At 32.4% G+C, this 12,472-nt stretch overlaps 1 protein-coding gene across 1 annotated transcript in view; it reads left to right on the top strand.

The window, feature by feature from the left end:
- The window catches only part of FASN3 (Fatty acid synthase 3), a 280,712-nt gene that overhangs the window by 254,546 nt on the left and 13,694 nt on the right, over nt 1–12,472 (top strand). The window contains exons 34-35 of the mRNA XM_075362162.1: nt 3,814–3,990; nt 11,014–11,132. Of these exons, the coding sequence (XP_075218277.1) occupies nt 3,814–3,990; nt 11,014–11,132 (296 nt within the window). The remainder of the gene's footprint in view (nt 1–3,813; nt 3,991–11,013; nt 11,133–12,472) is intronic.

Below are 12,472 nucleotides of genomic sequence, written 5' to 3'. Positions count from 1 at the left end.
ACAATCTTATTGTATCAAGGTGATGCAGTACAATGAGAATAACTATTAACATACATAAACAAAATACATCACAGATAAAACAATGTAGCTGAATAGAAACATAATGAACATTTTTTACCTCACCATCACTAAAAGCTACCACAAAAATGCAGTTTCAAAGTTTACAGAACCCAATCGTGACAGACACTTTATTCACACCACAAGCACTTTACCTCCCATAGCTATCTGTTTTTAGAAGTACAATCTATAGAATACATGACATATCCATTTTGTCTTCAACATTATAAAATACCTAACATACTTGAATGGATTTAGCAGCAAACTGATTGGCACACTCATACAAAATAAATAAAAATAAAACTAAACAGAGCATTCTTCGCATAAACAAAGACTCAAGAAAACAGCTCACAAACTTAAAATGTGTAGATACAATGTGGCTTTAAGAAGAGTAAACAAAAGGAAGCAAATAAGTTGTTGCTATCAATCTCATATATGTAAATCATAAATTCATTGAAATCGGCAACAATTTTGATATTCTACAGAGCATTCAGAAAGTTGCTGTACACTAGAATTACAGAAGTGTAATGACAAAACTCTTAATTATTACTTTGTATTTCATTGTTTTATAAAAATGGTTATTATATTAACTGGAATAGTTTATAAAAGGTGTTGAAAATGACCTCCTCCAACTTCATTACAACATAGCACACATTTCAATTTGTTTACAAACACTTTAACCATTGATATACTGGAATGTCTTGTATGTGTGCCACTATTGTGGTTTATAGTTCGTCAATCGTGCATAGTCTGTTGCATACACTGCTTGTTTTCTGCCGCCCATAGAAATTAATCTGGAGGAGTCATATTGGGTGATCATATGACCACAAACCCCTCAAAATGATTTGTTCACTGAAGACATTTCGTAAAAAAATCATTGATCTGTTGTGGCACCATCATGTTGGAACCAACCATGATTGATTTCCACTTCTGTTAACTGACTAATAAATTTTTTTAGAACATCACAGTGACAATCACTATAACTGTATTTTCAGAAAAGATTGGACCCACAATTCATGTTCTCCTCACACTGACCCAGACTCCAATTTTTGTTTCGTGTAAAGATTGTTCATGTAATTCATAGGGATTAGTTATTGACCATAGTCGTATATTTTGTGAATTAATAAACCATTCCAGATAAAACCGCTTCATTTGTAAAAAAAGGAATGTTGAGGATATCTACAGAGTTTTGGTCAATAAAATATTTAAACCAGTGACAATAATGTAGTCTTTTGACATGATCTATAGGTTTCAGTTTTTTAACACACATTACTTTGTAGGAGAATAGTTTCAGTTCTTTTCTTAAATCTTTATGTACGGCCAAGTCTGATATCTTGCTTCTGTGCTTACTTACACATTGACTTTAATGGACTTTCAGCCATAGCATCCGAATTATCAAGCAGTTTCTGTTCTTTTAGTTTAGCTGGTCTTCCACCTCGATTATCATCTTTAACAGAGCCTGTTGCTTGAAATTTTTTGATAAGAGTGTTAACTGCATTGTGGTGAAGAATAGGAGCATTTAGAAACTTTTCAGAAAATTTGTGCTCCACTAAATCAGTATGCTTGTCACCTTCATGAAAGATGTGCTCAACAAGAAAAATGCATTCCTCTACCGAAAGAAGTATTATGTTTCTCACAACTAACAACTGCTGACTCCAATAAACAAAACAACACAAAATGAAACGAAGTACATCTATCACAATTCAACAACTGATGTCTTGGTTTATTACTAAAACTGCCTAACAAACCCAAAGGGCAACCAACCTAACACAGAAAGTACAGAATGCACCACGTAATTCTAAAGCATACTGCACAGTGACTTCCCAAACGCTAACATAAATATTAAAAAAAAAAATCTTAACACATTTGAACATTATGAAATATAAAAATACTCAGCAGTGATATACTAAAAGAACTGATACATTTAAAATTCAGTCCATTATCCCACCATATTTTAATACATGTCTACCTGACACAAAAAAATTACCAATAATAACATCAGCTGATGTGCCAATGAGAAGAGTAACATCAGTCACTAAAACTGTACTCAAAAAGGGAAATATTGACAACATTTTCCTTTCCTGGGATAAACTGATTTCTTGTTGGCCAGTCTTTAACTGCAAAGTGTTTATCTGTAGCCCGACTATCCCTCAAACACAAGAAACATATATTTTGTAAATCCACTCTGGACCGAGAAGAAGCCCTATTGCTTTCAGGTCAGCGATGATTCTCCACGAATGAGTGTTCATCATACTTAATAACTTTTTAGATTTTTGACATACTTTCATGTTTCTTTCATTCCTACATGTGCTACTGGTATAGAAGAAAACTTGTTCAAATTATGCAACAACACTGCCTTTAAGCTCCTTTTTGATGAGTCTATAAATAAATGCTGATCATGAATAACATATTCAATGTCCAGTTCAGAGATTAGCCCCCTAAAATCATGGCAGGAACAAATTAAACCATCTCTTCTAAAGTATTTCAATAAATTTTCGTTTCAATTTCTATACACTGAAATTTTGGTATCCTGTTTAATAAATTCCATTCTTTGAGACGTGTACCCAGGAGTTCTGCAAGTTGTGTCAAGTACAAGTCACGAATTAGGTTCCTCTGCTCTGCTTGTATGATGAGGTGAGATTCAGTATTTGATTCTTCTGGAATGTAATTAATATCTATTGACGTTGAGGATTCATCAGTCAAGCCTTCTGGGGAATCAGAAATTTCTTTCCAAGAAGTCAGAGTGATCAGAATCGGTAAATCAACACTATGAAGTACCAGTCTCATAGCTGAACAAACACTTGGTTTAACGTAGCACTTGATGCATGCTACATGTGGAGCCCAGGAATTATCTTGGTCTCCCAAGGGACAGTCAAAATAATATTTGTAAGCAGTTTTCAGCAGATTCAATACTGGTTTTCATTGAATTTTCATGGTGAATTCTCTGCAACCATAACAAAAAATATTTGGAGAATTTTTACAAGCCTGATTTTTATTCATTGTGCAATTCAAAATGTTTTAATGAATGAAAGTAAACTGAGATATTACATAAATACTTAATTATAAAAATAATTAAGTTTTAATTTATAAATCCTTAATTACTTAAAATACCTCATAAAATTGTTTCACCATGGAGTGCAATAAAACACAGCGTGAAACACACACAACTTAACAAATCTTGATGTTCAATAAAATAATAACAAAATTGTTCTGTATAGAAATCTTTATAATATTTTTATGATAAAACCACTGCCACAACTAAAGAACAAGAGCTGAACTCACACTGAAGAAAATTTCATCATGTTGAATTACACATTACTTGACTCACTGACGTCTGTACATGTCTGGCTTGACAATGAAATGATATTAATCAATTGTTGTGTATCAAATATAAGTCTGCAGCATGCATCACAATATAAATCATATGTGAATAAGCAAATTTACAGATGTATTAACTTATTTGTATTGTTTGTTCCACAAATTATGGAACAAATAAATTTAAGAGGTTGTAACTTAAAAACATTATGTAATGGGTTGTTTTGGAATACATATTCAGATTCAACATGTAAAATAACATATAAAATACCTACTCCCTCTTCAGTTCCAAATTTTATATTGACCAGTATTATATATACCACAAATAGTGCAACAAATGGTGCATTGTTATCTAAATTTTAAAGTATACTTATTACATAAGTTCTGATAGAATAGTAGCAAGTAAAGTGTTGTCATGTTATTTGAACTATTGTATCACAGGTGAAAAAGTAGAGAATGAACTGCCTCATCAAGGAATGACTCACCTTTTGCGAATGATTGGAGATGAACTTGTAGCTGGAAAACCAGTTGTCAGATTGCCATCATTGGCGAACAGTTCAGTGACTGAAGAAATTACAACTGTATATGAAACAGTATTTATGATTCCTGGAATAGAAGGTGAGATAAAATTACTCTGTATTTCTTACACTTAATGATTAAATAAATGTTGAATTAGTTTTATCTAATTATTCATTAATAATAAATATTCTAAGTGTATTCCTTGGTGTCTATATCCATCTTGGTGTAAATAGTTTAAATTTCTTCTGTTAAGTTTGGAATTAACAGGAAAGTCCTGTTAACCAGGAAAGTACTGAACGAACTAAACTGACAGCTACTAGAACTGAATAATATTTGAAGATTAATAATTCTGTCATTTTAAAAAATTTTAAACAGTTGTATAATAAATGAAATAACTTTTGAGAGGGCTTTTTATCACATCATGTTACCCTCCCACCATTTTGAAAAAAAACATCAATTTTGTATACATCATTATACAATTACTAGTAATGAATTTTTTAAAAAAATAAGTTATTTATTCTTTTATTTCTGTTTTACATTTATTTAATTGGTTACTCTGCTTTATTTTATATTTTTTGACCTCTATGTAATTTGCTCTATTTTTTCATACCTCCTTAATTTTGTACAAAAAATCTTACAATTAAAAAAAAATATTTTAACTGTAAAAATACTTCCAAATATATCTGGTTTTAGTACTGAGGTTAGGTTTCTATAAATGTCAATAATATCACAGGAACATTACAAGAGAAAGTGTAATTATATTGGAATTTTCTTGAGTTCCTCTGTGTAATTCCCTTAAATTTTATCTTGAAATTATTGATAAATTTAGATTTCTTGGACAATCAGATCATGTGGTTGACAACCAGTTTATTAACAGTCACAGGAGGAGAATTAGAACAATAATCATCAGCAAAATTATCACAGGCATGTTCAGCAGTCGTTACCATTTTAGCTTTGCATGAGACTGAACTCCTTGAAGTATTACAAGACTTTTCAAGTGCTTAGTATTCCAATTAAGTAATGTTTTCAATTCAATTTGGTTAGTTATATCTTTAATCATTCTTCCATTATTTAGATTATCTAATCTCTCTCTCTTTTTCCTGTTTAGCCTCCGGTAACTACCGTTTAGATAATTCTTCAGAGGATGAATGAGGATGATATGTATGAGTGTAAATGAAGTGTAGTCTTGTACATTCTCAGTTCGACCATTCCTGAGATGTGTGGTTAATTGAAACCCAACCAAAGAACACCGGTATCCACGATCTAGTATTCAAATCCGTGTAAAAATAACTGGCTTTACTAGGATTTGAACGCTGTAACTCTCGACTTCCAAATCAGCTGATTTGGGAAGACGCGTTAACCACTAGACCAACCCGATGGGTAGATTATCTAATCTAAATAGGTTTATCGAACCTTTAAACATGATGTTTTCTTTCACTCTCATTTGTTTATACCCTAGAATGACTAGGAATTTTATCATGTGATAGTTTCTTATATATGATAACAAATAATGAATTCTTTGAAGTATATATAAATATAACTGGAATAAACGGTAAAATATATCAATCTTTGAACGCAGCTCCATAGTAACAAATGAGGTATTCTTGTGGCTTATCTAAACAGTTTCATCAGAAGTTTTGAATATATTTTTTATATTTATTCTGCTTGGATGCATTTAATTTTCCGTGCAGGGTTAAAACAAAAAATAACCCATAAAGCCATTTAAATTATAAACAATCTTTTTTTGTCTTCAGTCATTTGACTGGTTTGATGCAGCTCTCCAAGGATCCCTATCTAGTGCCAGTCATTTCATTTTGGTATACCACCCCCTACATTATACATCCTAACAATTTGTTTTACATTTCCGAACGTTGCCTGCCTGCACAATTTTTCCCACTTACCTGTCCCTCGAATATCAAAGTGACTATTCCAGGATGCCTTAAGATGTGGTCTGTAAAACAGTCTCTTCTTTTTGCTATATTATTCCAAATGGTTCTTTCTTCATCAATTTGCTGCAACACCTCTTCATTTGTCACTTTATCCAGCCATCTAATTTTTAACATTCTCCTACAACACCACATTTCAAAAGCTTCTAACTTTTCTTCTCAGGTACTCTGATAGGGAACATCCTTGTTGGACTCCCTTTTTTATTACTGCTTCTTTCTTATGCTCTTCAATTATTACTGTTGCTGTTTGGTTCCTGTAAATGTAAGTAATTGTTCTTCTAGCTCTATACTTGAACCCTAAATTTTTTTAAATGCTGAATATTTTATTCCAGTCTACAATATCAAATGCCTTTTCTACGTCTATAAATTCCATGTATGTTGGTTTGTTTTTCTTTAATCTTCCTTCTACTATTAATCTGAGTGCTAAAATTTGATTTTTCTTGTCCCTATACCTTTCCTGAAACCAAATTGATCTTTTCCTAACAGTTCTTCCAATCATCTCTCAATTCTTCCGTACAGAGTTCTAGTTAAGAATTTTGATGCATGAGTTAAGCTAATTGTTCTGTATTCTTGACATTCATCTGCTCCTGCTTAATTTGGTATCATGACAATAACATTCTTTTTGAAATCTGATGGAACTTCCCCTTTTTCATAAATATTACACAACAGTTTGCATAATCTATCTATTGCTTCCTCACCTGCACTGCGTAGTACTTCAGGTATCCTGTGTAGTCCAGGAGCCTTTCTGCCATTCAAATCATTTAATGCTCTATTAAACTCAGATCTCAGTATTGTACCTCCCATTTCATCCTTTTCAACTTCTTCTTCTTCCTATATAACACAAGTTTCTAATTCATTTCCTCCATATAACTCTTCAATATATTCCACCTTTCTATCAACTTTTCTTACGTATTATAAATCACTGTGCCATATTTATTTAACACATTATTAGATTTCAATTTATGTACCACAAAATTCTAGAATATAGACGTTAACAATTGTTGTCAGTTTAGGTTTTGATTTTATCCTTATTACAATGATTCTATCGCTATGCATTTTGAAATACTCTACTCTCTTCCCTATCTTCTTGTTCATTATGAAACCTACTCCTGCCTGCCCATTATTTGAAGCTGAGTTAATTATTTTAAAATCACCTAACCAAAAGTCGTTTTCCTCTTCCTACCGAACCTCACTAATTCCTACTACATCTACATTTATCCTATCCATTTCCCGCTTTAAACTTTCAAACCTACCAACCTTTTCTAAACTTCTAAATTTCACGCTCCAACTAGTAGAATGTTATTTTTTAATTTTCTGGTGACGCCTTCCTTAACAGTCCATTTGGAGATCCGAACAAGGGATTTAATATAAAAACTTCTGGGGTCTACCTCCAGAATATTTTGCCAAGGAAGGTGCCTCAATCTTTGTTACATGAAAATGCAGAGAGCTATTTTTTCTTGGAAAAAAACAGCTGTAATTTTCTTTTGCTTTCAGCTGCACAGTACTCAGAAGATTGAGTGATGTTGATATTGGTGTTTAAGTCTTCCTGACCTATGCCCTTAACCACTACTGAAAGAGCTGCTGCTCTCTTTCAGGAATCATTCCTTAGTCTGACTCTCAACAGATATCTCTCCAATTTGGTTGCACCTTCGGTCCAGCTACTTTGTATCACTGAATACTCAAGCCCCCTCATCATCAGCAAGGTCTCATGATTCATAGAGGGAGATAAACAGTTAGAATTAATGAATGGTTTCTCATACAGAGCATGGTTTATGATCTCAATATAAATTATATAGATGACACATAATAGTGTATAGTTAAGTCCTATGCCATCTCTGCATATACTATGGATTATTGTTTTTTTACAGGCATAAAATATAAGTGAAATACTTAAAAAATGACAAAATAACTTAGAAATATGGGATGGCATGGGGGGGGGGGTTCATAATATGATGAAGGATTGGCTGTAAACTTTCTTGTAAATAATAGTTATCACTGACTGTAACGTAGTTTTGTCTGGTACAAAGTTTTGTAGCTGATAATACTCACTAGTAGTTGTACTATTTTTATTGTTTTTGCTGATTATTTAATGAATTATATTTAACGTTACTGTATTTAAAGTTATTGGATTTGTGTATAAATACTACAAATATCATCATATTTGTGCCAAAGCAGCACATATAGTTAAATACTAGATTAACTATACACCTTCACATTATCATCTACTGTTCTGCCTGGCTGCAGGTCTCTTATGCCACTGTCTCCATCCATCCCTTTCCTAATCCTTCTCTTTTATCCCTTTGTAGTTTCCAATATTCATCTATCTATTAATTTTATCGTTCTTCTTCCTCACTTCCTTTCTCCTTCAACTGATCCTTCTAGAGCAGTTGTCAAGATTACACTCCTAACCACATGTCCTAACCATTTTCTTACTTACTTTCATCTCTACTGTTTGTTGAACATATAATTCTTTAATTAACCTTCTTTCTTTCCATTTTACTTTTTTCACTTTAAAAATCCCATTATTTTCTTTCATTTAACTCTTCAAAATGCCTACTCTAAATCAATGAAACACAGAATTGTTCCTCTTCCTCTCTCTAAACATCTCTTTCCAACCATCCTTAGTAGCATAATGACATCTAGTTCCTTTCCCTTTCCTGAAGCTAAACTGTTCCTCTCCTGCATTCTCCTTCATTATTCTTACCAATCTCCAGTTTAGCACTATTTTAGCAGCATGAGCTGTTAAACTTATTGTAGTGTGTTCTATACATTTTCTGGTACAAGTTTTCTTTAGAATAGGTATCATTAGTGTTTTTTACAGTCCTCAGGCCATTCTCCCATACTTTATATCCTAATACACATTTCAACTATTTTTTCCACTCCTTCCTCCTTTAAGCATTTATAAAATTTTATGGGAAGTTCACCTACTCCACTTGATTTTTATTCTTCATTTCTTTAATTGCTTTCTCTACTTCATATTGTAATATCAGTAGTCCTTTAGCCTCTTCAGCATTCCTTTTCCTCAGGTTTCTCTCTTGTCATATACAAGTCCTCCATGTATTCCTTCCATCTTCCTCTTTCTCCTCATGAATTATTTTACCATCCCCTTTCCATTTATCCCATGTAATGCTCTTCACCTTCCTGTACATCATATTGTACTCTCATTTCTTTTCTAGATCCTCAATAGCATTGCATTCTTCCTTCAACCACCTTTCCCTAGCTTTTTGTGTTTCCCTCCTTAATTCATTGTTTAATTGTTTCATTTTCTCCTCCCTTATTCTTAAACTGCATTTTTTCTTCCATTTTTTAAGCATTTCTGTTGTTTTGGCTCTATTTCTCTCATTATTGCCTGCTTCTTCCTTTGCTGTTTTACTATGGCCTTTTTTATTTTTATCCAGGTCTCCTCACTGTTCTCACTTCCTTTAAAGCTATTCTCAATTTCATCAAGTATTACATGATACTCATAGTAGTACAAATGATTAATATCTGCATCAGATTAGCTTTCTTAACAGCATTCCTATATCTTTTATCTACTAAGATATGGTCTATCTGATAGCATACACTGTCCCAGGGAATATCCACATATATTTCCTTCTATGATTTTTGAACAAAGTGTGAGTTATAAATAATTTGTTCTAATAGTAAAATTCTACTAATCTGATTTCCTTTCCATTCCTTATCCCTATGCCAAATTTTCCTATCACACCTCTTCATCTTCTCCGACCACAGTACTCCAGTCTCCCACCAGCACCTTATGGGAGTCCTTTACTGATTTTATTACATCTTCAATACTCTCATACAATACTCTTCAACATCTTCATTTTTTGATGTTGGCATATATACTTGTACTATGACTAAATCTTTTGGTAACATTCCAATCCTAAACAGTATTAATCTATTATTTATATATTATACTTTCTACATATGTTTTACTAATTTATTCCTCATAACTATTGCCACATCTTTTTCTCTCTTTCTTTCTTTCTTCCAGAGTAGAATAACTTCTCCAGTCTTCACTTCACCCTGTCCCTCCCACCTTACTTCACTCAGTATGAATATATACTGCTTATCTTCATTTCCCTATTGAGCGTCTCTAACTTTCCACTTTGTAAAAAACTCTTGATATTCCAGGTTCCTAAACACAATCAGACCTTTAACCTATTTGTTGTTTCTCCTAGTAATATGAATGAGAAGCTAACTCCAGAACATGTAAAAGAAAAATCCAGCATCATACTGTAATGCAAGGAATTGTCACTAGGATCTTTAATACAGTAGTTTTATTCTGCCTTCTCTATTCTAATACTGTTAACTTCCTGAAAAAGTTCCTCTACTTTTTGGGGCAATTTCCCACCCCCAAAGGAATAGAGTGCCCAGTACCCACTACCATTCATCTTTACTCTGAGGAGGCCATTGGTACTTGTAATGGAAGAACTCCTACTACCGGCAGTAACTTGGTCCATTCATTTGTTAGCCACTTGTATATACTAGAACTGTAAATATATAAAGTCTGTGCCTCCCCTCTACCACATGGAGGTGAATATAAGAATTTTCCCTTCATTGAATTTCAGATCTTAAAGACATTTCCTAGATTCTCTACTATTTTTAAAGAGAACTGTATGCCTTGCAGTTCAACGCTTGGTAGAAACAGTTATATTTTGATGCTAATGGCTCCTCAACACTGACTGGTGTTGGAAGTTTTGACCACCACACTGAGACCAAGCTCTAATTAACAAATATCTTTGCCTGACTATGGGCCAATGTAACTAAATGCAGTTATATTCAATTCACAAATAAACAACACAGTTTCCTAGAAGCCCCACATCAAGAAAGCCGATGTAGATATCTGAGACTTATAGAGAATTATACAAATCAATGAATATCATAAGAAAAAAGTCATTCATTATTCTGATGAAGCAGAGGTTTTCCAAAAGCACTGAATGGAAATAACAAAAGAAAAAAGGGATTATTACTGATTAATTAATTTTAACAAAAAAAACTCAATATATTCTGTTAAGCATTACAGAATGTTTATTTGATTGTTTTATAAGAAGTAACCCTGGATAGCAATTCATTCTTGATATTTAACTAGAGAATAGTTTAAAACAGGTTCTAGCATATTTCGTTGTATAAGACTGCGGCTGTAAGTAATTATTTAAATTTTTTCAATCTTTTCTAGGTGTTTCATCAGTAATGGAATCATTAGCAAAGAATTTGTTTTCGCAAGCTCTCTGTTTACAGTTTAATTACGAAGTTGCTTTTGACACTGTTGGTGATTTAGCTGAATCACTGCTGCCTGTAAGTTAAAAGTGATATTACTCTTTCAGATAAGACAATTCTCTATATTTTTATGTAGTTTATGGTATCACAATACATTTATATTCCCAGTAAAATATGTATGCATAAGATGCTACAACAAATAATATTATTACAGCCTCTGTGTTTACCCGTTTTATTTAGTTGTTTTGTTTCTTTGTTCTGTTTTCCAACATACAATAGTACAACTGTACTTTATTTGACAGTAATGCCATTTAAGTGAATTCTAAAGTGTTACTGGAAAGAGGACTCATATTTTTACTGAAAAAGTTCCATATTTTAAAACTGATATGAAGGTTCGAAGATAATGGCATTATTCATTTTTGTTTAAATTATAAAACCTTTAGATTTAGTAACAACATGGGCAGTGATTTCAAGATTATATGTGATCACTTTGAGGTAAATTGAACTGTGCAAAATATGAAAAGGGTTGGAGTAGAAGACCGAAAAAATTCTCAAAAAATTGGAAAGTGTTGTAGTAATGTTACGTACATTAACTCATTTCCTGAAGAAATCTGTACAATGATGTTCTCATGAGGCTATTGTGTGCTAATCTAGTGTTTATTGAAGTTTTTGACATTAAATACTGCATATTTCATGTCTTCTACATTCAGTAAATGAGGATGATCCAAATTGATGCCACTGGTGGCATCAGTTTTGTGAAGGGTTATTACATGACATCTTGTAAAGGAAGAGACCCTTTTCAAGGCTTAATTGATTGATCTGATGAAGTCACTTTTAGATGATTATACTGTTAATCAACATAACTGTAAGTAATAGGCCAGTGAAAGTCCATTTGTAGTAAAAGCGTACAATTAATCTATAAGGAATATAAATTATGGTACTTCTTATCTTCCACAGAAGAAAGACAGTTTTTCTTTGATTTTCATAGATGTTGTCATACCTATTTGTGTTGCAAAACAATGTTATGCCAGCAATTAACAAATCGTTGTTGAAGGAAGAGTGTTACTTTCAACAAGACAACCACCACATTTCAAAATTGATATGAGAAATTCTTTCGTCACATTTTTTGGGAGATTGATAGAATAAAGTGGCATTGTGAAATATTCATATTGATTTTCTCATTTGACACTGATGAAATAAATCTGTGAGACACTCTGAAAATTGAAAATTTTGAGCTACTATTTTGGTAGAAACAATACAGTACATGTAACATGATAATCTACACAATTTTGTACATTTGTAACTTTTAGGTAACCCGCACAGTATAAAATTCAAATCTGTATAATTTACTTGTTAAATATAGCTAATAATATGCTTGTGCATGTTTTATTGGGAAACTATATTCTACTGAATTATAT

Source organism: Lycorma delicatula, chromosome 4 (genome assembly GCF_047948215.1).
Source record: "Lycorma delicatula isolate Av1 chromosome 4, ASM4794821v1, whole genome shotgun sequence".
Lineage (NCBI taxonomy): Eukaryota > Metazoa > Arthropoda > Insecta > Hemiptera > Fulgoridae > Lycorma > Lycorma delicatula.
Note: the sequence above shows the minus strand (reverse complement) of the source record. Positions and strands in the feature narration are given on the sequence as shown.